This window comes from Oryzias melastigma, linkage group LG5 (assembly GCF_002922805.2).
Source record: "Oryzias melastigma strain HK-1 linkage group LG5, ASM292280v2, whole genome shotgun sequence".
NCBI lineage: Eukaryota > Metazoa > Chordata > Actinopteri > Beloniformes > Adrianichthyidae > Oryzias > Oryzias melastigma.
The window spans coordinates 35,414,532-35,442,097 of record NC_050516.1 but is presented as its reverse complement, the minus strand read 5'-3'; the positions used below and the strand labels follow the sequence as shown (position 1 = coordinate 35,442,097).

Genomic DNA, 27,566 nt, shown 5'->3' with positions numbered 1-27,566 from the left:
TGAAACTTGTATGAAAAACTAAAAATAACCAGCCAATAAGCTTAAAGCTTATAATGTAAAATTAGGATCAGCTCGGCAGCGAAAACTCAAAAACTCTGAAATGAAACTGAAAACAGAAAATTGAAAGCAAAGAATGAGAAAAATAGAAACGTTTTTTTTTTTTTATTTAGTTTATTTGAAAATACAAATAAACATTTTTCTAATTGGAAACAGTTTTTTGTTATCCAAGTTTCAAATTTACATTTATTTTTTTCAAATTTTCAATATTTCTGTTAAGTTTTCAATATTATTTTTTCAAAAATTCCTTCAAGTTTTCCATAAATATTTTTGAGTGTAAAACTTCTCTCAAGTTTTCAATAGTTTTTTTCAAATGTACAGAGGGTGTTTTTCATATTTTTAATCTGTTTGTTTGTTCCCCTTTAGCCACATATGTCAAAGTCAAGGCCCAGGGGCCGAATCCGGCCCTCCGGGTAATTCTATCCGGCCTCCCATTTTATTTTATAGTTATTAATGGTCCGATGTTATCTTGCTCTTATTTCCAACTTGTGTAATTTTGACAAAATGTATTTTTATGGAGAGTAAAATATTAAAAGTTATTTGAGTTTTTTAGGCTATTTTGAATTTTAGCTATTTTTTCTTCTACATGCTAGCTGTTTTGGCTATTCCACCTTTTTAAAATAGTTCTTAAAGCTGTTTTGGAGTTAGGCTAATATTTACACACAAGCTGTTTTGACTAATTTAGGCTTTTTTCATTTTTTTAGGCTACTTTGAAGTTTAGTTATTTTTTTCAGCTACATGCTAGCTGTTTTGGCTAAGTTTTTTAGGCTAATTTGGCACTTAGCCAACATTTTAGCTGGCTATCAGCTTTAGCGTTTTCAGCTATTAGCTTCAGTGACTTTAGCTACAAAATTCAGCATTTTCAACTGTCAATTTTAGCATTTTCAGCTATTAGCTTCAGTGATTTTAGCTATAAAATTCAGCATTTTCAACTGTCAATTTTAGCATTTTCAGCCATCAATTTCAATGTTTTCAGCTATCAGCTTTAGCATCTTTAGCTATCAATTTCAGCAGCATCAGCAGCCAAATTCATCTTACAGCATTCACACAAACATTATCGCAGGTAATGCTATATATATACAGTAACTAGTTTATAATTATGTTAAAAAATTAAGCTTTTAACGTTTTCAAAATGTAGTTTCAGAATGTTCAATAAATGTTTATCCTGTTCGGCCCGTGACCTGAGGTGTGTTTTGGATTCTGGCCCCTCGTGTGATTGAGTTTGACTCCTGCTTTAAGCTGATCCTGATTTGACCGCATACAAGTGTGTCCAGTCAGGGCCAGATTTAAAACTTATTTTATTGTATTCTAACATATGGGAAGAAGAATAACTTCCTATGGAACTTGGAAGGGGTGGGATCTAATAAACTAACTAACTACGTTTTTGAACAGTTTAGTTTTATAAATGTGAATAAGTGTTTTATTGTTTTAGTGTATTTATTATTGTATTTTTTACGTTTCATTCTTTGGTTTAAGAAAAAATCCTAAAAATGTTTGTTCCATTGCTCTTTATAAAACAGTATAAGGATTGTGAGGATTTGCTCCTGGATGACATGACCTGCCTTCACTCGGTCCCCGACTCACCTCCTCTGACCTCCTTGCACAATAGCAGGAAAAAAGGAACCAAAGAGGCTGTGAATGAATAAAAACAAGAAAAATAATCTATCTTAAATGCAATAAAAGCATTTATTACATCCTTATAACTCATTTTTTTCTTCAGAGTTTTGGAAGCGCTTCCTCGCTTTGCTGATACCTGTAAGTCCTTTTGTAATCAATCAAAAGGTGAAAGATCAGGGATGATCATTTGGAGGAATTACTCCATGCTAAGACCAGATCTAAAGGATTTATTCCAGGCATTTAGTCGGAGTGCTCAAGAAGTATTTTCACATCCAGCAGCTCAGCTGGAGAGGACACCGCAGTTCCTTTATTCAGCTTTGCACCAATGCAGCCCTCCCAGCTTCTACCCAACGCTTCTCTCTACGTGGGGCCAGAGCGGGAGCCCCCTCTGTCACGCACCGGCTTCATCTTCCTCGCCATCATCATGGCCCTTTTTACCATTCCTGCCATCATACTCAACGCTACAGTGATCATTGTGTCCCTCATGCACAAGCAGCTGAGGCAGCCGCTCAACTACGCTCTGGTGAACATGGCCGTGGCGGATCTGGGCACAGCCATGACCGGAGGAGTGCTGTCCGTGGTCAACAATGCCCAGGGGTACTTCTCCCTGGGCAGAACAGGCTGTGTGATGGAGGGCTTTGCAGTGTCCTTGTGTGGTGAGTGAGAGGAGATTCCATTTTCTGTGGCTAAATTCTTCTAGCAAATGCACGTTGTTCTGTGGAAACGAGGTCCCCAAACTTCCACCTGTTCTTCTCTGACGGAGGGGCGGGGTCTGTTTGTAGGCTAACAGAAGACCGTCTCTGGGATCTTCACAGAAAAAAGTCAAATAAATTAAAGTAACCCATTTTAATGACAAAAAAAAAAAAAAACTTGCAGAAGTTTGGAAAAAATGTTTGAACGGGTCTTGACCAGACTGAGGAAAAAAAGCCATGCTAGCTGTTTTGTTAAAATTAGACTTTTTAAAAGTTCTTTATGCAAATTTTAAGTTTAGCTAATACTTTAGAAACGTGGTAGCTGTTTTATTAAAATTAGACTTTTTGAAGCTCTTTAGGCAAATTTTTAGTTTAATTAATATTATGGTAGCTGCTTTGTCAGAATTACACTTTTTAAAGTTCTTTAGGCTAATTTGGAGTTCAGCTAATAATTTAGCATTATGCTAGCTGTTTTGTCTAAATTAGACTTTTTTAAGTTCTTTGGGCAAATTTGGAGTTTAATTAATATTTTAACATTATGCCAGCTGTTTTGTCATAAGTAGATTTTTTAAAAGGTCTTTGGGAAAAATGTATGTTTTGCTAATATTTTAGCATTATGTTAGCTGCTTTGTCAAATTTAAACCTTTTTTAAAGTTTTAAAAAGAAAATTTAGAGCTTAGCTTACATTTTAGCATTATGCTAGCCGTTTCGTCAAAAATAGTCTTTTTTTAAGTTCTTTGGGCAAATTTGGAGTTTAGGTAATAAGTTAGCATTATGCTAGCTGTTTTGTCATAAGTAGATTTTTTAAAAAGTCTTTAGGAAAAAATGTATGCTTTGCTAATATTTTAGCATTATGTTAGCTGCTTTGTCAAATTTAAACCTTTTTTAAAGTTTTAAAAAGAAAATTTAAAACTTAGCTTACATTTTAGCATTATGCTAGCCGTTTTTTAAAAAATAGTTTTTTTTTACGTTCTTTGGGCAAATTTGGAGTTTAGGTAATAAATTAGCAATATGCTAGCTGTTTTGTCAAAAATAGACTTTCTTAAAGTTTTATAGGCAAATTTAGAGTTTAGCTTACATTTTACCATTATGCTAGCTGTTTTGTTAAAATTATACTTTTTTTAAAGTTCTTTAGGAAAATTTGTAGTTAAGCTAACATTTTAGCATTATGCTAGCTGTTTTGTCAAAATTAGACTTTTTTAAAGTTTTTTAGGCAAATTTAGAGTTTGGCTAATATTTTAGCATTATGGTCGCGGTTTTGTCAAAATTTTGCTTTTTTTTCTATTTCTAGAGATTATTTATCTGTATGTAAAAGTGACTATAGAATTGAGCCATTTGGATTAGATTTTGATCTATTAGGTGTTTTTTAAAAAAAATAAGACTTCCATTTTTAGTCGGGGTTTGTATTGGCAAGAGTCTGGTAATACAATACATATGTGTCTCACAAAACGATACATATTACAATACAACCCAAGTTTCTACATTAACATTTTTTTACATTTCGATAGCCATCCCAAGTAAACACCAATTGGTAGATGTCTCATAACAACAAAAAGGCTGACTAAACTTTCAACACAACCTGGTTCTTGCAAAATCTTAAATAACTAATTAAATATAGTCTTCTTTGCATTTTAAATTGAAACAAAATATGGCGATGTAGAGTCATATTGATTTTTTAATCAAAATTAGGCAGAAGGGTTGAATAAACGTTTGATGTGAGTGGCCAGGCTGAGGAAAAACAAAAAAATAAATTATGCATCTCTGTTTTTGTTCTGGGGGTCGGGCCAAATGTGGAGGCGGGCCGGATATGGCCCGCGGGCCGTGGTTTGGAGACCACTGCTGTAGAGTGTACACTCACCAAACGGAGTGTTGGATTAACCCTTTAACATCGGAGCTCCAATGTTTATGTTCTTTGATTTACTGTAACGTTTTAATTGTTAATGCGATTCTCAAAATCTACTGGAATTATGTTGATCGCATTAACAATTAAAACGCTACAGTATGTTAAGGGTTAAAAAAATCGTAACCGATCTTTCTATGTGCCTTAATGAGCGATTTTCCTTTCTGCAGGCATCACGTCCCTGTGCACGGTGGCTCTGATTGCAGTCGAGAGGATGTTTGTGGTGTGCAAGCCTCTGGGACAGATAACGTTCCAAAAGAAACATGCCGTTGGAGGCATTGTGCTGTCCTGGCTGTGGTCCCTTACCTGGAACGTTCCTCCGCTGTTGGGATGGGGGAGGTATGAGCTGGAGGGGGTTGGGACTTCCTGCGCGCCAGACTGGCACAGCAAAGATCCCAGCAATGTGTCCTACATCCTGGCTTACTTTGCCGTGTGCTTTGCGGTTCCGTTTGCATTGATCCTGGCCTCCTACGCAAAACTGATGTGGACTTTACACCAGGTGAGACGATGAACAGTGAGGAATCCATTTGAAACTTTTTATTTTATTTTAAAAAAATCTAATTGGAAATAGAGTGCAACGAAAAGAAGAAAAAATACACTTTAAGTAGAACAAATGTCTTTAGTTCTACAATATCATGACGCACAGAAACTATTTTTTATATTTGAAACAATCATCTCTGAGACCTCTATCTCATCAGTATGATCCGTATTATCCTCAAAATTTATTGACTTTGTCCGAATTCCTTCCCTACTCACCATCCACAATGGTTGGGTTTGTCTGCGGTTTCTGTGCTTGCCTTTATTGGCTTAAGTGGGGATTTAGTGGGTTGGATCGCCAAGCTAGTCAGGCTCCTGGTGGGAGATGTAGCAACGCTAGTAAGCGCCGCACTAGCTAGCTCCATTGTTGTAAACTAGCGAGCTCCACTGTAGCGAGCTCCGGTATGGTAAACTAGCAAGTTCCGCTCTAGCAAGCTCGGGTGTATCATGATAGCAAGCTCCAGTGTATCGAGCTCCGCTGTAGCGAGCTAGCGATCTCTGCTGTAGCGAGCTCCAGTGTAGCGAGCTCCAGTGTATCCAGCTACCGAGCTCCACTGTAGCATGCTCTGCTGTGGCGAATTAGCGAGTTCCGCTGTAGCAAGCTCTGGTGTAACAAGCTAGTGAGCTCCGCTGTAGCGAAATAGCAAGTTCCAATGTAGCGAAAACCAGTGTATCCAGCTAGCGAGCTAGCAATCTCTGCTGCAAAAGCTCCACTGTAGCATGCTCCGCCGTAGTGAGTTCCACTATGCGAACTCTGCTTAAGAAAACTCTGGTGTATTTAGCTAGCAAACTCCATTGTAGCGATCTCTGCTGTAACAAGCTCCGATGTAGCGACTTAGCGAGCTCCTATGTAGCGAACTAGCGAGCTCCTATGTAGCGATCTCCAGCGTATCGAGTTAGCAAACTCCGCTGTATCGAGCCAGAATGTTTTTTTTTTCTGTTAATTTTATCAATGTGTCAAAAAAAAAATCCCCAAACATCAACATTTCTGTCTATTCTTTGATGTTGTGGGATTTACAGGGTTAAACAATCGCCTACAGTTTACATTTTTTACACTTTTCACAGATACCAAACATATAAGTAATTACATTTTAAAAGATTGAATGAGAGTAGGGCTGCGCTACATGAGGAAAACTTGCGATATGTGATACTAGTGATCAATATTGCGATGACGATATGACTTGTGTTGCTTGAACAAATAGCAAAACTTAAAAGAACAGCTAACACAGGCGGCGGCTCCAGAGCCACATGTGGCTCTTTTATCCCTCCTTGGTGGCTCTCTGGGTGAAGAAAAATCAAATATTAAATTTAAAAAATGTGGAGATTAGCTATTATTTTAGCAACATGCTAACATTTTTGGCTAATTTGCTATCTACTGAGGTTTTAAGGCTAATTTAAAGTTTAGCTTCTATTTTAGCAAAAGACAAACATTTTTTATGAATTTAGTTTACTGGTGAATTTTATGCTAATATGGGGTTTAGCTAATAATTTAGCAACATGCTAATGTTTGGCTAATTTGTTATCTACTGAAGAATTGTGAGGATAATTGAGAATTTAGCTTCTATTTTAGAACAAGACTAAATTTTTGGAGTAATTTAGTTTATTGAGGAATTTTAGGTCAGTTCAGCAACAACCTTGATTTCTTTTCTTTTTTTTTTGGCTAATTTGGCCTCTATTTAAATTTTTATGTGAACTTGGAGTTAAGCTAATATTTTAGCAATACGCTAGCATTTTTGGCTAATTTGTCAGCTACTTGAGTTTTTAGGCTAATTTAATGTTTAGCTCTTATTCTAGCAATATGCTAACATATTTGGCCGATTTAATTTACTGAGGAATTTTATGCTAATCTGGAGTTCAGCTAGTAATTAGACAAAGAGCTAGCTTTTTAGCTAATTTAGCATTTACTAAAGGTAAAAGGCAAAAACTTAAAAAAAAATCTTATTTTGAGAAATGCTATATTCTTTTTTAATTTTTGCTTTTGTTCGTGCCAAAAAATAGACATAATTCATATTTATTAATAAAAAAAGATGGTCATGCAAATGTCCTAAATGCTAAAGTAAGACTATGGTGCTCCGTCTAGGTTCTGATCAGTATAAAACAAGCCCAAATGGCTCTTTTACTGTGAAAGGTTGCCGACCTCTGAGCTAACACATCATTACCATTTCACTCCAACTGTTATATTTAAATAAAAGTCAACATAACCTAAATTATACTCCGACTGATCTATAGGAGGCAGGTATCTAGCGTAAAAGCGCTCCATTTGATTGGTCAATGACGTGAATAGCTCCACCTGATTGGTCAAATGGTTCTATTTGATTCATTAAATTCTTCAAGCTGCGATGAGATGGTTTTAGCGTGTTTTTTACCATGTTATTGCAGTTCCAAGTCTTTTTTCAATCGATGTACTGCACAGGTTGAGATCGCGATAACAATACATTTGTGATTTATTGTGTAGTTCTAAATGAGAGGTCACCAGTCAGTACTTGGGACTCTTTTCCTCAGGTTTCGAGGATGACCTGTGTGGAGGGAGGCGCGGTGGCCAAAGGCGAGATGAAGGTGGCCTCCATGGTGGTTCTGATGGTCCTGACGTTCCTGGTCAGCTGGCTTCCGTACGCCAGCCTGGCCCTGCTGGTTGTGTACAACCCGGACGTGAAGATCCACCCTCTGGTGGGCACGGTGCCCGTGTACCTGGCCAAAAGCAGCACCGTGTACAATCCCATCATCTACATCTACCTCAACAATCAGGTGCATGAACTCGACAGCGGCAAGTTGACCTGAAAGGACAGATGCTGAGAAACTGTTCCTTTAGTTCCGCAGGTATGCTGTTCCCTTCCTGCTCTGTGGGAGAGAGCCCTGGGATGAAGACGAGGCGTCAGAGACCACCACCACCGTCGAGATCACCAACAAAGTGTCTCCCAGCTGAAAGCTCCACCACACATGAGATTAAACGGATTTGTGTTTTGCTGTCAGTGTGTTCTTCATTTTTATTTTATTTTTTATTTAAAAAAGGGTTAAAATGCTGCATGGCCACCTAGACGCCAAAGAAACACTGTAGCTGACTGGAATTTGTCTTTGGAAAATGTCACGGAGGGACTAAAGATTTCAGTTGTTTAGGGTTTAAAAAGAGGAAAAAAATAGGTTGCAAGTAAAATGTTTCTTTGCTAATCAAAACCAGAGTATTTTTTGATTGAAACAGGGGGTGGTGGAGGGTAAATTTCCAAGCATTTGAATGTAAAAAAGAAAAAAACAGACAAACTTCTGCTTTGATTCCATTTTTTTCCTCCTCTTCCTCTCTTTTTTTCACCTTAAAACTATCCCAGAGGGCTCGTTTATACCCCCCAAGGGCTAAATCACCAGGAAAAATGATATTAAACTTATGGGCACCTATGGGATGCATCAAAGACAAGCAAGAAAAGTTTTTCAGTTTAAGTTTATTTAATGATGATCGATAAAAAAACAAAATATAAGTATCGATTTAAACAAAATCAAGGCCAAATGGATAAAATGAAAAATACAAAAAATGTATAAATACAAAATTTAGATGGTTGATTATATATTAAAGCATTTGCTACTGAGAGAAAATATGACTTAAAAACATTAGGGAGGACTTTCAAGTAGAGAACATTGTTATGGTTCTTTCCATATGTTTGTACATATTTTACAATAACTTCTTTTTAAAACATCTTTCTGCACATTAATAGTTCATATAGCATTGAAGGAAATGAGGAGAACTGATATAAACATTTAAATGAGAGTGTTTCTTTGTAAACGGATCTTTTTCCAGTTCACTTTTACCTTTTAACAAAGAAACAGTGCACCTTGAATTTTTTTTTTTTTTTACCCTTTCATTCCCAGCATTGGAGGGTGAGGTGTTAATGACAGATACAGATTCCACTAAACTATATGCACGTCCACAAAAAGTACAAAATTGTCTCACCTTAATACACAAATTTGTTTAGAAAAAGGAGAAACAAAAGCACTATACATTTACTTGTGCAAAGACAAACAGCTATGTGCTAATATTTAGATACCATTGGTATAGACTGAACCTAATTGTTGTTTTATTTTCTCAGGAATCCCTGACATGAGGTAAAAGTAAGTTCTTCTCATCTTTAGTTCAACACAACCTTTTAAAAGTGTTTTACAAAATAATGCATATCTTTGTACTGTTTTGCTACGAGTAGTACAATGTGCCTTAATGTGCATCGGTCCTTTTGTGACAGCTATCACAAAAGGCCGAAAACACTTTTTTTTTTTACTCACAAACGATTCAAAGAGCCCTTTCAATGTGCACACAAAGTGGAAAACCTACATTTTCATGACAGTATTCGGTTGAGTGCAGGACGCACTAAAAATCCAACACCATGAAAGAGCTGAAACATCTGCTGTGGAAAGTGAACTCTCGAAGGAAAATGCTCATTTAATTCACTCCACTCTTTATGAAGTGTTCTAATGAATGAAAAATAGGTTTTGTTGCTCCTTTCCGTTCGTTTTTTTCTGCCTTCAAGCAAAAAGAAGAGAAACCCCGCTTTCTTTTTAACTCTAAAATGTGCAATCTGATCCTCTGAGGAATGATATGTTACCACCATCACCTGGCGAGGTATTCTGTATGCAGGAACCAGGCAGGCTGAGGGAAACACAGATGTAGGGGGTGTGGGGGTTAAATATTGCTTTGACTCTCCAGCATCCCGACTTGAGGACGTCCTCCGCCCCTCCACCAGCTCGACCCCCCTGACCCCCTGATGCCCGTCCCCAAGCAAAGAGAAGCAGTAAAATGATGGACCCCCAAAAGAAATAAGCAGCCGTATCTCCGCCTCCATCACTCCTCGTTTCTAGGGCTGGGTTGATGAGATCGATTCATAAAAATATATATATAAAGTTTAAGCACATAATGCTAAAGTCTGCTAGCTTGATGCTAACGTTTAATGGAATTTCCCATAGGACGGCTAATGCTAACGCTCGGTCGACCTAAATTTATATTTCTGAATAAATTAACATTTTTTTTAAACTCACAGGAATTAATTTACCAAACTCTATATTTTAAAGTACCCATTTGTGGTCTAAAACATCGTTTTTTGCTCATACTTTCTTCTTCTTAGAGGGTGTAATTCTATAGCCTGACCGCCACCTAGTGGCCAAACTGAAACGCCCTCCAGGAGAGGCAGAACAACACTGTTTATCTATTAACAATCTCACTATTTCACTAATACGTTTTACTGTATGTGAACTTTATGAGATTAATATTATATATTTAAAACATATAGTAGCTTAATAATGTATTTCTAAACAAATGAGTCAAAATGTGTAAACTCAAAAGTAAATCGAATTGAATTGAGAGGATAGAAAGAATAGAAAAAAAATCTAATTGAATCGTTTCTGGAATTTATTATCAATACCCAGCCCTATTCGTTTCAGCTGTCTGCACTGGAAAAAAAAAAGGCATTTCAAAAAGGGACTACAAAAACAGTAAAATGTCAGATTCACAAACAAAAAAAGCAGCCCTGGTGATGCTCAATGCATTTTGGATTCTGGTGCATGCCCTGAACAAAGTATGCAAACAAATCTGAGTAAAGGTTCAGCGCTGGAAGCTTGAGTTTAAACCGCCTCATGCGTCTGCTCTCTGGCGTGCATTTCTACGCTAACTTATCATCTTTGTGTGTTTTTAGTTTTTTGCAGATGTGTCACAAAAGCCAAACCTGTGCAGGCAAAGGAACGTGTGCATAATAACAAAAAAGAAAAAAGGCAAATAAATGTCTTTGAAGTGTACCTCAGGAGGGTTCATATTGCTGACTTTTTAAATGATACATAATTGCAAAATATAAAATATCTCTTTACAAAGTTTTTTTTCTTCTTATATTATACAATTTATAGTCTATCAGCTAAGAAATATTAATCAGGCTATTTTAAAATTTTAGGATAACCTGTCTGCTAGTGCATTTCTGACAAATGCTTTTTGTTGCGACTCTATACAGTTAGTGGGACAGTTACCGTATTTTCCGGAGTATAAGTCGCAGTTTTTTTCATAGTTTAGCCAAGGGGGTGAGTTATTTGTTTTTTTATTTTTGTTTTATTTTAGACATACATAGACTCATATATTTGTGATTTTCCCAGTAAACTCCGGTGGTCCTCTAGCGCAGGGATCCCCAAATTTTTCTTGTGAGGGCCACATAACTGTCTTCATCTCTGATGTGGGCCGGGGTCGGTTTGTAGACTAACAGAAAAAAACGTAACAATCATAGCATAAACATAAATATTCACGGTTTTTGAAAACAATTCCAAATGAGCTAAAACAGCTAGCATGTAGCTGAAATAATAACAAAACTCAAAATTAGCCTAAAAAAACAAAAAAAAAAAATCCTAAATTAGCCAAAACCTTTAGCATGAAGATGAAATATTAACCAAACTGCAAATTAGCCTAAACACTGAAAACAATTCCAAATGAGCTAAAATAGCTAGCATGTAGCTGAAATATAGGCTAAATGCCAAATTAGCCTAATAAATTGTAAAATGTGTAATTTAAGACGAAACAGCTAGCAGCTTAAGTATTAACAAAACTCCAAATTAGCCTATAAAACAAAAAAAAAGCCCAAATTAGTCAAAATATTTTGCATGTAGCCAAAATATAATCTAAATTAGCATAAAAATGGTAAAATGTGTAATTTAACCCAAAAAAAAACTAGCAGCAGAAATATTAGCTTAACTCCAAATTAGCCTAAAAAACAAAAAAGAGCCTAAATTAGCCAAAACAGCTAGCATAAAGATGAAAAGTAAACTCCAAACTAGCCTAAAAATTAAAAACAATTCCAAATGAGCTAAAATAGCTAGCATGTAGCTGAAATGTAAGCTAAATGCCAAATTAGCCTAATAAATTGTAAAATGTGTAATTTAACACAAAACAGCTAGCAGCTTAAGTATTAACAAATCTCCAAATTAGCCTTAAAAAAATTAAAAAAGCCCAAATTAGTAAAAAATGGTAAAATGTGTAATTTAAGACAAAAAAGCTAGCAGTTGATAAATTAGCCAAAATTAGCCTGAAAACTGACAACAATTCCAAATGAGCTAAAATAGCTAGCATGTAGCTGAGATATAAGCTAAATGCCAAATTAACCTAGTAAATTTTAAAATGTGTAATTTAACACAAAAAGCTAGCAGCTGAAATATTAACTTATAACTCCAAATAGGCCTAAAAAACTTAAAAAAAGCCAAAATTAGCCATAACAGCTAGCTTGTGGGTAAAATATTACTTAAACCTCCAAATAGACTAGAAATTCTTAGTAACCGCCGAAACAGTCAAAAAAGCTAATATAAAAAGAGCTGAATATTTTAATATCTGAAGAGCTGTGAACGTAAAAAAAATAATAATAATGAAGAAATAAAGAAAAATCTCATTTAAACCAATAAATAGTCTATTCTTTCTCATCATAGCTCAGACTGCAGAAGGGTGTGGGGGGCCGGCCAAATGTGGTCTGGGGACCCCTGCTCTGGCAATTGTTTCCCTTTAACAACCACTAGAGGGCGCTGCAGCTGAGTATTAGTATTTGCTATTGACAGCGGCCGAAGAAGAAGGGTCGTCCAAAACAAACATGGAAGAGAATCTGGTTGTTTTCCTTTTAAACTTTGATAATTTTCTTATTCAGATCAAAATATTAGTATTATTGTATTTATTTTGGCTTGGCGGATTCATTCTGACACAGACTTTTCTCCCAAAAGTGCGACTTATATATGGTTTTCTTCTTCTCGATTAGACACTTCTTGCTCTTGCGACTTATACTCCGGATACTGCGGTAGTTCCTGCATAATCTGGTCCAGCTCTATTGGCGCTCCACACATGTTCACTCAGCTCTCTAACAACGAAGCCGTTACATTTCTCTAACAAACTACGTGACAGGATATGCCTCTATATGCCTTGCATTGAAAACTTGCATGATATGCCAAATCCTAATAAAGTGACTGAGGTAATGACATCACTAATCTGATTGTCATCACCCTTAGACACCCGTCCTTCAGAGTCTCTCACACCGCCGCCGGTTCCATCCGAACGTCCTCGCCTCCGACTGGCGTCCAGGTCTGGACCTCGGAGGGAGGGTCCACTCAGTCCGGTAGCTTTGCTGTGGCCTTCTTTCCTGGCAGGTGTTGAGCAAATAGAAGAACAGGACGACTGCTGCTTCAGTCTCTCGTCAGTATGCCTTTTCCTTTCAGAGTAAAGGCACTTCTTTTGGTCAGACAGATGCATTTCTTTTTTTTATGTTTTCATGAGGATTTTTTTAAGTCAATTCCTATTCTATTCCTATCAGGTGATGTATCAAGCTACTGCTATAAAGTTGTGATGCAGATCATCTCGTCTGCCAGGTCCTCCTCGTAAGGAGCTCTAGGTTCTGTTTCCGGATCCTCGTCGCTGTAGTTGGCTCCGGTGTCCTGCACTTCGTAGTCTCTCGGTGTCAGGAATGGAAAGACGTTGACCCCGTTGATGCTCGGCGCCATCCCTCCGTTCAGCAGGTGGCTGGCTGCGCTCTCCATCTCGTCTATCGTCATCTCACACGCGTCTGCGATCTCGTGCTTGGTGGCGGCGACGAAGTTGGGATCCCTCGCGTATCTCCCAAGGCCCTCCGATATCAAAACCTGCAAGACGAAATATTACTACACACTTTCAAAGAACAACATGGTAACTCCAGAATGAAACCAAATAAGCTGAAACCCACGGCCTCCACCAGGCTGGTGGCACTGCCTCTCTTCTGGTGGTACTGGTTGTGGTACTCGGGCGGCACCTGCAGGTGAACAGGTGAGTACGTCCTCTGGGAGAACTCGGGGTCATCTGTGTACCAAGAACTCTTGCGCACAGACACTTGGCTGCCTGAGACACTGTCCCTCTGGGGGCGGTCCACACGGATGAGGGGCGTGTAGTATGGTGACTGGTCTTTACTGGCTGGAGTGGCCGGGGGTGTGGCCCATGAGCGGGTGGAGCGGGTCGGGGAGAGCCGGTGGGCTCTGCTGGAGTCCAGGCCTGCTACAGCCATAACCTGAGACCAGGAGAACAAAAAAGAATCTAATATTTGAGAAAAACAGAGGAAATCAGCTTTAAATGTTGTCTTTTGGTGCGCCAAGTCGTGTTTAGTAAAAACCCCTTACCCATTTCCCATTGATTCTCTATTACGCGTGTCAAAGTCAAGGCCCGGGGACCGGATCCGGCCCTCCGGGTAATTCTATCCGGCCCTCCAGATCATTTTATTTTATTGTTATTAATGACCCGATGTTATCTTGTTGTTGTATCTAACTTGTATAATTTTGATAAAATATATTTTTATGGAGAGCAAAATATTAAAAGTTATTTAAGGTTTAAGTTGATTTATTCTGGAATAATATTCCTGCCTTTTAATTATTCTTAATTATGTTAAAAAGTAACAGTTTTAAAGCTTTAAAAATTGGCATTCTGCTAACTTTTGGAGATTAGCTGATATTTCAGCTACATGCTAGCTGTTTTGGCTAATTTGGGCTTTTGAAATTTTTTTTGGCTGTTTTGAGTTTAGCTAATATTTTAGCTACGTGCTAACTATTTTGGCTCATGTAGGTTTTTTTCCTTCATTTTTTAGGCTATTTTAAAGTTTAGCTATTTTTTCAGATAGACACTAGCTGTTTTGGCTAACCTACGTTTTTTTTTTCTTTTTCAAGTTCTTTAGGCTAATTTGGTATTTAGCCAATATTCTAGCTGGCTATCAGCATCAGATATTTCAGCTATTAATTTCAGGGTTTTCAGCTATCTGCTTCAGCGTTTTTAGCAATTTATTTCAGAATCTTCAACTATCAGCTCTAGCATCTTCAGTGGCCAAATTCAGCTCACAGAATTCACACTAGCATTATTGTAGGTAATGCTATATATCTAGTTCATAACTAAGTTAAAAAGTTAAGGTTTAGTGTGTTGAATAAATATTTATCCTGTTCGGCCCACAACCTAAGGTGTGTTTTGGATTTCGACCCTTTGTCCGATTGAGATTGACGCCCCTGCTCTATGGTGTTTCAAAACTCTATAGCTTTCAGCCTCCAGGTGGCGCTGTTACCACTTTCTTTTCCTGTGGCTATGTGTCAAACAACCCCCAAGTGAGTCCGCCCTGGCCTTTTATTTTGTGTTAGAAATTCCCAAGAGTCTTCATGGTGACTTCTGATGCTTTTAGTTTCCTTCTTCAGCTATTTAAGATGGAGCGACAACAGAGAACGGATGACGTCAAAGAGCAGCTCCACGTCTGTCATTAGGATCCCAGTTGGCTGTTTTCACTGGAAGAAAGTTTGTTTTAGTTTGTTTTTCAATTACAAATGACCAGTGAGGCATTACTGTTAAAGGTTTCAAAGATAAATGTTATCTACTTTTTATTCTTACTGAGTGCTACCTTAAGGAATACAGAATCAAATTAAACCATATCCTATAAGTTCGCCTTTTATTTCGTGATATGCAAAAAAATATTGTATTTGTCCCGCGGATCGGGAACACATTTAGATTTTTTACTACCTGATGCTGCATAAGGTGCAGAGGTAAAGCAGTTCGCTGATGTGGAAGCTCATCCTTGCTACTTTGTCTGCGCAGACACTCAAAGTTGAAGGACGGCCTTCTGTGACCTGGAAATGAAACGAAACATCAGCATTAAAAGACCCCAGAGAGCAGTAGGAACATCATCAAACTTTACGTTCACGGAGTAAACTTGTTCATATAAATTTGAGTCGTGTGGGGGGGCACTTGGGTGTGTTGGGGAATAAGATGTAAATGGAACCATGTGAGTGTTTAACCATAAAAATGAAAATCAGATGTGTAAATATTTTAATTTATGGGTGAATATGAGTATCTGAAACCAAATGTGTGCTGGGTTTGTTAATAAATGTGGTGTAGGTCAGGGGTCTGAACCCTGCGGCTCCGGAGCCACATGTGGCTCTTTGACCTCTTTTGTGGCCGTCTAGTTTAAGAAGAATTAAGTGTTTTTTTTTATTTTAAAAATACAGTATTTTGTTTTTAAACTATACAGTGCATTTAGCAAAAAACAAAAAAAGAATAATAAAAAAAAACACACAGATAAGTCAAATTGTATGCAACGTTTTTACAGACTCCTCACTACAATACCCATAATGCTCCAACAATCCATCTTGTGATCCCCAGAAAGCACTACCAGAAGTTCTACTTAAGGCACACTGAAATTTAAGGCGGATTGTCTATTATTAGGCAAAATTAAAGGATTTTAAATGTGTCATATGGTCCAATAAATATAAAAGGTTAATTTTAGAGCATTTATAGTTTTTTATTCATAAATCTCACGCTAACTCCTGCTGTATTTGCCTCTTTGACATGATCCTATGTGTATTTTATTTTGAAAGGAAGTCGTGTGAATTTTTGTTAAAAGATTTTTAATGCTCAGTAGTCGATGGCATTTTATTTTATTTGTTTGATTGTATTCTTATTTATCTATTATGGATTTTACTGCAGAATGCTTTTGTATTTTTATGCTGTTTTTTTTTAATTTTTTTACTTCCTTGTGTCTTTTATTGTGAAGCATTTTGGTACACTGAAAGGAGTTGTAATGTGCACTATAGATAAAGTTCATTCATTCATTCAAAAGTGATACATTTTTTTCTATTAAAAAAAAAATACATTTTATTTTTGTAAAAAATAAACTATATTTATCATAGATGTGACAATAAATGTACATTTATTTTATTTTTCTTCAGGGTGAAGTACGACTTTGTGGCTCCTCCTCTTGAAAAATGGACCCGAATGGCTCTTTAAATGTTAAAGTTTGCAGACCCCTCGACTATAACATGGAGGTGAAAATTTAATAGTATTTTACTTTTCTTCACTCAGTTTTGGATATTTATTGTATTTTCATTTTAAAATCCTGGCCTATTTTTTGTTTAAACTGCTTGTCTGAAATAAAATATCATCCCCATCAAACACATTTAAACGTTCAAGTTTAGTTTCAGTGTTTTTTCATCATTTTGATTCATTTTTTTCCCTTAATTAATTTACTTTGACCCATTCTAACTGTAATCAGAGCTCTCTCCTAATCTTGTCTGACAGCTGATGCCCCCTAGTGGACAGTTTGATCATTTGGTGTATTGAGTGGTGTAATGTGGTGTATGGAGCCATGTCAGGGAGAAAACATTTTAAACAGAAAGCTAAAAACAATTATGTTTATATTAGAATTGCAAAAAGTTTCAGACACTTCATTATTATTTTTAGCTTAACAACAATTGTTCATCTTGAATTTTTTTCAAGTTGTTTTTTTGGGGGGTTTCAAATCTTTATGGCCTCAAAAGTCTCCAAGGAACCGACATGCAGGTACCCTGAGGTGTGGCAGGAAGCAGCCTTCTCTTTGGTGACCTCCGTGAGTCGTGGTACAGAGGCTGCTCATCGTCGTCATAGTAACTGTCCGGGTGATGGTAGCCTTTGGGAGTCTCGTACTCTGTGTCACTGTTCTGATACCTGACAATCCAAACAAACATTTTTTCAGATTATGTGTTTTTTGTATTATGATGTAAAAAAGTGACAGAAATGAGGACAAAAGACAGAACTACCTGTCCCCTGACAGCATACTGTCATCCTCATAAAACTCCTCCCCGCTGTAATATTCGCCAGAAAAGCGGTCTTCGTCGAACTCTTCCTCCCTGCGGATGGTGGGGTGGCGGCCGTCCCCTCTGTGGGACCTGGGGGACATTCGGGGGACAGAAGTTATGGTCTGGACGCTGGTGGTCAGATGGGTTTCTGGGTCAGGGCCATGCACTGCCATGCAGAGACAAGCCTCCAGGGGGCAGCAACACAAGGGACGACCCTTATTACACATCTATCAGTCAGACAAAACTCTTCAACCTTTAGATCGTCTTTCATCTATTACACATGTCTCTGGAGAAAGAGTAAGGACAGGGCTTCCTTTACAAAAGTGTTTCAATATGAGATCATCGAACAGGATTAATAATCTTAACTTTGGCACATGCATAAAGCGGAGCTGCTTCTCAGCAGTACGGGTCCTTCCATGCCAGCTCACGTCTCATTTCTTAACAGAAACGTGAATTTTAGCAAAGCCAGATTTAATTCTGAAGCATATTTCATAATTATTTTTTATCACATAAATACAGTAATTTATTTACTTTTTTTCAACGTTCTTCATATATTTTTAACTCTAGAGCACTATATCGCCGGGGGATTTTCACCAAAAGTATTTACAGGATTTTCAAAATAAAGCCTTTTTCTGAGTGTCGTGGGAGCCGGGGTAAAGTCTCTCATGTCACAGGAATGGGTGGACCAAAGACAAAGTTTCCAGTCACATTATTATTATTTATTTGTTCTAAAATTTCAAATTTTTTAGTAACTTTCAAGCATGTTTTCAGGATCTTCCTATGATTTTATTTTCAATTTATTACATAAACCACAGTTGAAAATAAAAAATACAGACTCTAATTTATCTCATGTGGTCATATTTTGATAATTTTTTTTTATGACAAATACATTTTATTACATATACATTTTTAAGTTTAAAAAATTACCCAATTTTTTAATAAATTTTTAGGAACTTTTTACGTTCCTTTTTTCCATTTTATTACATGAACCACAGTTGAAAATAACATAAAACTGCACTAATTTATCAAGTGTTGTCATATTTTGATCTATTTTTATGACAAATGCTTTTATTGGGTTTATTTTATCAGGTAAAAATTGATGTAACTTTTTATAGCGAAAATGTTCTCGGCTTAATTCAAGTGGGTACATTTTTTTTATCCTATTCTTACAAATTTTAATAAAATAAAATAAAAAGTTTCCTTTCCAAACATGCAGAGTTGGAAATATTAGTGAAGAACAAATGAGAAAATGCAATATTTACTGTAAGATATGTTAGCCTGAAGTTAAATTATTTGTAGATTTTTACAGATTTTTGCAAAAATGTATTTTACATCACAGGAATTGATCACTGATGCAGAAAAATCAGTGAAAAAGTCATTAAAGTCCCACTTAGATTTAAATTTAATCTACTTTCATATTGTTCCCAATGGTCTTTAAAGGGTAACCAAACAGGGAAGTTAGAGGTTGACTCCACCCACAGACGAAATGTTCAAAGTCCAGTCAGAGGGGCGGGGCTTGCAGATCATGATGTCAGACTTCTGAAACTTACATGGTTTGACCAATCACAAAATTCGACTGTAATACCTCGATTCAACCTTTAGGGGGCAGCACACTGGTTTGGTAACCCTTTAATGGTGATTACGTTGTCCATCCATCCATCTTCTTGACCGCTTCTTCCCTTTCGGGGTCGCGGGGTGCCGGAGCCTATCCCGGCTACTGATGGGCGAAGGCGGGGTACACCCTGGACAGGTCGCCAGTCCGTCGCAGGGCCACAATCACACACCATCCACTCTCACATTCACACCTAGGGGCAATTTAGAGTCACCAATTAACCTATGAAGCATGTTTTTGGACGGTGGGAGGAAGCCGGAGTCCCCGGTGAAAACCCACGCATGCACGGGGAGAACATGCAAACTCCACACAGAAAGGTCCCAGCCGGGATTCGAACCGGGGCCTTCTTACTGTGAGGCAAGAGCGCTAACCACTGCGCCACCGTGCAGCCGTGATTACGTTGTTTTTAGCAAAAATCCAAAATGTTATTTTATATCATTTTCTAGGACATATTTTCTGCAGAGACTTCATTAATCATTTCCCTCTGAGTTGTGGGTGTGAGTAAGCCCGCCCCCACATCCTGTCATGCATCCGTTTACAAACTCTTTCGTTAGCCTAAAGCCCCTCACACCCCAACCGAACATTAACGGGGCAAAAAAATGCCGATCAATATCAGAGTTATCCAATTTTGGAGTTTTAATCCAGATTCCAGCTCAAACAAGGAAATCAAAGACGTTCGAGGATCTATTTGTCTGCAAGTGGATGCATCTGGATGGGGCGGGGGAGGGGGGTTTTGTTTGTTCCTGATTCACAACAAATACAATTTTAAGGCTAATTTTATTTTCATCTGTCCTCCATCATGAGAAAATGCCACAACAACATGTTAAAATCACTATTTTGACTAGATTGAGTCTTTAAATGTTGTTTTTATAACAAAAATTAAAGTGTGTGAAAAGTTGTATTTTCTTGCTCTGTGACAAAAAGCAGAACAGCGCCCTCTGCAGTTCTGACCTGGAACGACCCATATGCTGACTGCTCATTTAGTCCTCGATTGAACAAGAGTGCCCTGATAAATGCAGACAGATGACTGGTCAACATGTAGCACAGAAACTGGAGCTTGCAGGGATGCAGCCATTCACCAGTCCATACAACCATAAAAACAAAAAAAGGGCTTTCTACTGCTGCTTGAACCAAACCTAAAAAAACAACATACCTAACATAGGTCTCATAGTAGCGCCTTCTGTCGAAGAAAGCAGAGGGATGGTTGAGAGAAAGCATTTTAGTCAGGAGGGAGAATGAGGGAGGGGCTACAGCGTGGAGAAAGAGCGACATATATATCATACAGTATATGAAACATATACAGCACTGTCATATATATGCATGAGGAGGATGGAGCAGAAAACAGCTGAAAGCAGCGTCGGATGACGAAGTTTGAGATAGGAATCGTCCTTCATGCGTGGCGTGAAGTGATGCTCCGAACTTAAGAGGAGAACATGCCGGGGAGGGTCTGGGAGAGGAGGAGAACGTTCAGATGGAACTGTCAGAGGGAATGCAGAGCTCTGTGATGAAGGGTTTGTGCTCAAGGTTTTCAGAAGAGCGGATAAGAAATCTGCTGACAGGAAACGGTTTATGCAGCAAATAACCTCAGGTTATCTGCCTGCAGAAAGAACGAATGCAGAGGCTCTTATTTTGAAGTTCCCACAGATGTGCGCCTTCACACCACGAAGGTCCAGATGGTGAAGTTAAAGTGAAGTTAGTTTTTAGCAGCTTTAAAATATCTTTTTTAATCAAAAAGGAGAAATCTGCAATCTCCTAAAATACTAATGTTTTACTATGCAGAAGGATTTAACCCTTTAAAGGCCCATACCATGATTTTCTTAAGCCAAATGTGTCAAAGTCAAGGCCCGGGGGCCGGATCCGGCCCTCCAGATCATTTTATTTTATTGTTATTAATGGCCCGATGTTAATCTTGCACTTATTTCTAACTTATATTTTACTAAGTATATTTTTATGGAGAGTAAAATATTAAAAGTTATTTAATGTTTAAGTTGATTTATTCTGGAATAATATTCCTGCCTTTTTTATTGCATATAATAATGTTAAAAAGTTACAGTTTTAACGTTTTAAAAATCGGTATTATGGTAGCTTTTTAGGCTATTTTAGACTTTAGCTAATATTTCAGCTACATGCTAGCTGTTTTAGGAAACTTAGGCTTTAAAAAAAAGTTTTTTAAGCTGTTTTAGAGTTTTGGAGGCTAATATTTTGAATATTATATTTATTTAATATAATTATAAGATTTATATTGAAAGGTTTGAGTTGATTTATTCTGGAATAATATTCCTGCCTTTTTATTATTCATAATTAAGTAAAAAAGTTACATTTTTAAAGTTTTAAAAATCGGCATTAGCTAATATTTCAGCTACATGCTAGCTGTTTTGGCTAATTTAGGCTTCTTTTTTAGTTTTTTAGGCTGTTTTGGAGTTAGGCTAATATTAACACGTTAGCTGGCTTTTTTCATTTCTTTAGACTATTTCGTAGTCTAGCTAATCAAACCATTTTTGGCCAGCAGACTCTTATTTTGGAAGTTTGAACAAACTCCTAAATCTCTCCCAGACAAAAAAAAAACATTTTCTCCACTTAAAAGACACTATCTTACGACTTTTTTTCTCTCTGCAGATTAGATACAAGAGGAAGCACTTTTTCTTAAAGTTGAGATCACCGTAAGCTCCGCAGAGAAAGTGGGCGTGTGTTTATGTTAAACTAGGGGTGGAGCTTGCAGCACAGACTTCCTGAAAGGGGCGGTCTCACTCTGTGATGTCAGCACGTGAAGACCCGCTTGTTTTTGCTGTAATTTTTTAACTGTTAACCATGATCAATGTAATTCCAGTAGATTCTGAAGGAGAGAAGCGTCAGAAACTTCAAAACTAGCCTAAAAAGCTGAAAAACAACTAAAAAAGAAGCTTAAATTTGCTAAAACAGCTAGCATGTAGCTGAAATATTAGCTAGTGCCAATTATTAAAACTTTAAATCTGTAACTTTTTAACTAAATTATGAATAATAAAAATGTAGGAATATTATTCCAGAATAAATTAATAAAAAAATAATAACTTTCAATATTTTACTCTCCATTAAAATATATTTTGTCAAAATTATACAAGTTAGAAATAACCACATTGGGCCATTAATAACAATAAAATAAAATGATCTAGAGGGCCGGATCCGGCCCCCGGGCCTTAAATTTGACACATGTGATGTAGGGAAATAAGTATCACCCGATTTATGCGTGCGTAATTTGTGATTTGTAACTCATATAATACGTGACTAGTGACCAGCGCTGTGGAAAGAGCTGTCAGGGGAGGGGCTAACGTGAAAACAGTCTCACCCCAGAAGGTTTTGTGCGTGCGTAACAAGCCATTCATGAGTAATTTTTAAATATTTGCGAGTATAATAAGTTTCAAGATGTAATTTTATTTTGTGCATGTGTAAATTGTATTTTTTTAAATTTTGTAATTGGGCACAAAATGTATTTTATGAGTTACAAATTAAGAGTTTCCTACGTTACGCACAAATATAGAATTGTGCCATTGAGTCTGTTTTCTCTCCATAAAATATGGCTTTAGGCAAAAAGTTGGTTTTTCATGGTATGGGCCCTTCAACAGTGGAGCTCCAGTGTTTATGTTCTTTAATTTTCTGTAATTGTTCAACTGTTAACACGATAATTCCAGTAGCCGCTATTTTCCTTCAGAATCTACTGGAATTATCGTGTTAACACTTGAAAAATGACATTATGTTAAAGGGTTAATGCAGAATGCATTTTCCTTTAAAGTTTTATTTGATGGTGCTCTACATGTTTTACATGTAAGCTCTCTATTTGTGAAGGATGTATGAAACACGACCATATTTATGGCTCAGTGGGATCAGATACCTTTGACCCTGCGGCGTCCGTGGCTTGATGTAGTCGTAGTAGGACCTGCGCAGACCTGGGTACCCGTTGGGAGGCGCGTGGTCGTAGTAGCGATGGTGTCCTCCGTTGGGAAGGCTGGATACGTTGGCATTGTTCAGGTTGATGTTGGTGGATTTGGGAGACTTGCCGTAGGAGTTGTGGTGTCGGTGGTGATGGTGGTGGTGGTGATGGTGGTGGTTGCTGTTGGGGTGGGACATGGCGTTGGCGCGGGACAGGCGCCCCACCGGCTGCTCCATGTGGGCGTAGTGAGGGGGAGGCTGCACCTGCAGGGGGCGCTGAGTGGCGTTGGTCTGGTGCCCGTTGGATCGGCGGTGACCTCCGTTCATGAGGTGGTTTCCGAAGAGTCCGCCGTTGCGCTGTGAAGGAACGCTCAAAGTGAAACCGCCGCCGCTAGAAGTCTCCCGTTACATTTTTGATTATGTTTAAGAGGTTATATGAGCAAAAATATGTTCAGAAGCATTCATGATATGATATATGTGAGCAAAATAAAGTAATACATTAGTGTTTTAGAAGAAAAATTGGCAAAAAAAATCAGAATTTCAATAAAAAATGAATAAAAATGAATGAGGCTGTTAAATTTCGATCAGTTGTGTTGTTTCTGTGTTTACAATCCACCCTGTAGGAAATTTGACAAAAGCATCACAAAACTAAGTGTTGCGACAAAACATTCCCCTTTGTGTAAATTCAGATTAGTTACCCTATAAATTTCCTCGTCTTCCTCGGGAATAAAGTCTACTAGATCGTCATCTTGCAGATCGCATGATATCGCTCGGCGAATTTCAGGCCCAATATCATGAAGCGTTCGAAGGCCGGCCTGTAACCATGACAACAAGAGGGCTAAGCGCTACGGCTGGGACCTTCATCTCACAACTTTGACAGCACAGACAGCACACATACTGCACACGCACTCGATGTTCTGCGCAACAACGCTGCTGACAGACGGAGAGAACATGGCGGCACAGAGACAGAGACGGATGTGCTCTCCTGAGGTCAGCTTTTAGCTCCCTGATTTTGATTCTTCAACCTTTTTTTTCTTCAGTCCTGTGTCAGTGTGCGAGGCCAAATTCGTTTCTGAGACAGACTGTATTGTCAAAATAATAAAAATAAAAGTAAAAGATGTTAATTGTCTAACAGATATATGGTAGTACACCTAAACCAGGGGTATGCAACCTTTAATGCTACAAAAGTCATTTGGGTCAGTTTATAAGTGAACAAAAGACTCATTTAGAGAGAAAAAAACACTTTTTACTTCTGTGTCCATTAAACTCTTCATTTTTTTTTTACCTTTTACATGAATTAAATTTTATTATATTATTCTATTGCAATTTTAACTTTTTTTTTTTTTTACTTTTGACAGCAATACAAACCCATTCTTTTCAAAATAAAATACACAGATGCTTCTGCTGCAGCAGGTTTACTTCAATTAAAAATGCAAAAAAGGGAAGTAAAAATCACATTTTCTAACAATACCACTTTTTCTACTTTTACCATCAAATAAGACATTTGTGTAGAATGTAATTTAAAAAAAAAAACAAATGCAATTCTATTAAAGTCTCACTCCAATCGTCTTTTAATCTATTTCAAGTTTCCCCAATGCTTATTTATATTATGATTATGACATTTTTAGCCTAAAACAACAACAACAAAAAAAACTTGTGGTGTTTTCAAGGACAAAGTTTCTGTAGTTTACAAGAAATTCATCCCAGCGTTGTAGGTGGGGGTGTTGGTGCAGAGTAAGCCTGCACTGACTTCCCATCATCTCCATTTCCTGCTGGCTTGCAGCCCCTCACACCCCAAACTTAACATTAGTGATGCAATAAAAATGGTGATCAATATTAGAGCTATTTGTAAGTGGATGTATCAGAATGGAGCGGAGCAGTTTGATCCAGATGGATTTCAGGTTGGAATCCGCTCACAGTTGGCGGCGTGTCGGTCTACTCCGAACTGCTCACTTCTGGTGACGCCGGGGGGGCGGGACTTTTGTGGTGAGTTTCTACAACTTTTAGACAACACGGTGCTCGTTATTCTAGAAAATTCATGTCGGTCCCTATCCCAAAATGAAATAATGATCGGTTTTGTCTTTGTTGGATTTCTAGTAGCTGACATCTACGTTAGGCTCCGCCCCCCACAGAACTCTGTTCTGTGTTGCAGCTGTCAGAGATTGATGTTCTTCTTCCGCCTTAATTATTGAAATAAAAGATCGCTTTTGTCCAAAAACTACAAATGATTGCCTCTTTATTTCCGTAAAATGTGAATCACAGAATGTTTAAATAAGTTTAAATTAATTTTAGAGACAGTTTTATTACACTTCTCTCACAGCTGCAGGACACGTTGGTTCCAAAAGGTTACGAAAATGATAATAATAAAATAAAAGTACAACAAAAACAAAATATAATGACACAAACAGTAAAAAATAACATAAAACTTCAGTTTTCGAGATCCCCCCACTTCCGCCCTTTGGATAGAGAACAACCTCCGTTGGACATCCATCGGCTCCGTTAGGTCAATCCACCATTACATCCACCATGTTACCTGCAGCTGGGTACTCTTGGTTAAAACACCAAAAATAAAGTGGGTTCAGTCTAGACACTGTAATCCAGCACAAGATCAGTGTGTGGTTTAGGCTTATTTTAATAATTAACCACACTGATCTTTTACCAATATTTTTGCTTAGTTGTCTGACACTTAACAACTAGAACACAAAAGAAACTAGAAAAGTTGGACTACCTGTGATAATTCTAGTGTGAATGCTTACTGCTAAAAGTAGTTGCTGAAGATGCTAAAGGTGTTTTGAAAAAAAATGGTGACGCAAATCACCTTAATTGCTGAAGGGATTTGCTGAAAATGCAGAAGCTGTTTGCAAAATGTTAAATTTCCTAACAGAGTAAAATAGTAAAACTGCTAAAAAATCCCTAATACATGCCAATTTTGCAAAAATATTTAGTGAGTTGCTTAAATATGAGCTAAACTCCAATTTAGCCCCCAAAAAATCACAGTAGATGCCAAGTTAGCCAAAAAAGCTAGCTTGTTGCTTAAATACTAGCTAAACTAGTAAATTGTACAGTGAACTAAACTAGTCAAAAATGTTAGCATATTGCTAAAATAGAAGCTAAACTCTAAATTAGCTCAAAAAACTGTAGTAGATGCCAAATTAGCAAAAAAAAATAAATAAATTAAAAAAAAGCTAGCTCGTTGCTTAACTACTAGCTAAATTCCAAAATAGCCAAAAATTGTTAAGTAAACTAAACTAGTCAATGTTAGCATGTTGCTAAAATAGAAGCTAAACTCCAAATTAGCTCAAAAAACTGTAGTAGATGCCAAATTAGCCAAAAAAAAGCTAGCTCGTTGCTTAGCTACTAGCTACACTCCAAAACAGCCTAAAATTCTTCAGTAAACTAAACTAGTCAAAAACGTTAGCATGTTGCTAAAATAGAAGCTACCTCTAAATTAGCCCAAAAACCTCAGTAGATAACAAATTAGCCAAAAATGTTAGCCTGTTGCTAAAATATTGAAGGGCTTCTGGTCACACGCAAGATGGCGCCAGAATCAATCTGTAGCCGGAAGCGGAAATCGTAACTTTCACTGGTTCCGAAGGCAGAAATTTCCTAAACTTTAGAAAACCCTTTCAACATGATATTTTAAAACCCTTTCAGAGCTATCAGCTTTTACGCCTTTGATTGAGAATAAACTGTAACTGCTTTTTTCTTCGTGAATCAGTTGATCAGAGCCGTGAAATGCTGTTTTTTGGCGCTCGCTGTCGCAGAGAAAAGAAACGTCAAAAAAGGTTGATAAAAGAAAGAAAAAAAATGGAAAAAGGTCGAAAGTTTAAAACGGTATTTTTTGTTGAGGCCGGCTACGGAAGGGGGAGGGACTTTTACGGCTATTAATTTTTGGACGCGATATTTTCTCTGTAGCCAGATTTTCTTGAAAATATTAGGTAAACTCCAAAATTTGCATAAAATAAACCTCATTAGAGGCCAAATTATCCAAAAATCACATTGCTTAAATACTAGCTAAACTCCAAAATAGCCTGAATTCCTCATTAAAGGCCTCGTGCAGTGGCAATTTTTTTTAAATTTAGAAAGTTAATGGAACTTGGAAAACGAATCAGATAAAAATATTCACTTAAAATGATCCAGCGCGATTTTATTGATCATTTTATGGTCGTGCACAGCTTCAAATTTGGGTGATAGGTGGTGATGGGCGGGGGCTGCGCGTGACGTCACTTCAGGGATCCCAGAGTGTAAACAACAATGGCGGACGGTTTGAGAAGCGACGTAGACCACGATTTAGCGGATATTTCTTTGGATGAAGGTGATGAGCCTTCATCAAACACGGGAATTTTAACGACACAGGGTTCGGAGGGTGTACAGTCCTACCAGTTTGAACCGGAGGTTTCCTCATCTGAGGATACAGGGGCTTCGGATGGCGATGGTGAAAGCTCATACAGCGATGGCGCCGAGAAGACGATCAAACTTGACTATTTAGAGTAATTAAAAGTCCTAACAAGGTTTCCGTAGGTGAACCTGCGGAAGGATCATTACCGGAAAAGGAAAGGCGCCCCGCTGCCACGGAGCGTCCTTTGTCGTCCTCCTCCAGGGCCGAGGCGGACGGAGCCCCCCCGCCCGGGTCCGCTCCCCGCCGAGGCGGCCCGCGCGG

The 27,566-nt window shown here is 37.7% G+C and overlaps 2 protein-coding genes across 6 annotated transcripts in view; one reads left to right on the top strand and one right to left on the bottom strand.

Moving 5' to 3' along the window:
* The first annotated feature begins 1,344 nt into the window (after positions 1 to 1,344).
* Positions 1,345 to 8,050, top strand: LOC112145376 (parapinopsin). The gene is made up of 4 exons (XM_024270547.2): positions 1,345 to 2,330; positions 4,437 to 4,765; positions 7,306 to 7,548; positions 7,613 to 8,050. The coding sequence occupies exons 1-4, from the start codon at positions 2,000 to 2,002 to the stop codon at positions 7,724 to 7,726; spliced, it is 1,017 nt and encodes a 338-aa protein (XP_024126315.1). The 5' UTR covers positions 1,345 to 1,999; the 3' UTR covers positions 7,727 to 8,050.
* Positions 8,051 to 12,449: 4,399 nt separating this feature from the next.
* Positions 12,450 to 27,566, bottom strand: part of cacna1da (calcium channel, voltage-dependent, L type, alpha 1D subunit, a) — a 103,203-nt gene continuing 88,086 nt past the window's right edge. For 4 of the 5 annotated variants that reach the window (XM_036212092.1, XM_024269259.2, XM_036212093.1 and 1 more), the window contains 8 exons: positions 23,605 to 23,721; positions 22,869 to 23,263; positions 20,157 to 20,183; positions 17,353 to 17,481; positions 17,121 to 17,260; positions 15,302 to 15,408; positions 13,503 to 13,820; positions 12,450 to 13,422 (listed from right to left, as the gene is read on the bottom strand). In XM_036212092.1, coding sequence (XP_036067985.1) covers positions 13,117 to 13,422; positions 13,503 to 13,820; positions 15,302 to 15,408; positions 17,121 to 17,260; positions 17,353 to 17,481; positions 20,157 to 20,183; positions 22,869 to 23,263; positions 23,605 to 23,721 — 1,539 coding nt within the window. In that variant the 3' untranslated portion in view covers positions 12,450 to 13,116. The remainder of the gene's footprint in view (positions 13,423 to 13,502; positions 13,821 to 15,301; positions 15,409 to 17,120; positions 17,261 to 17,352; positions 17,482 to 20,156; positions 20,184 to 22,868; positions 23,264 to 23,604; positions 23,722 to 27,566) is intronic. The other variant, XM_024269258.2, reaches the window with a different exon arrangement.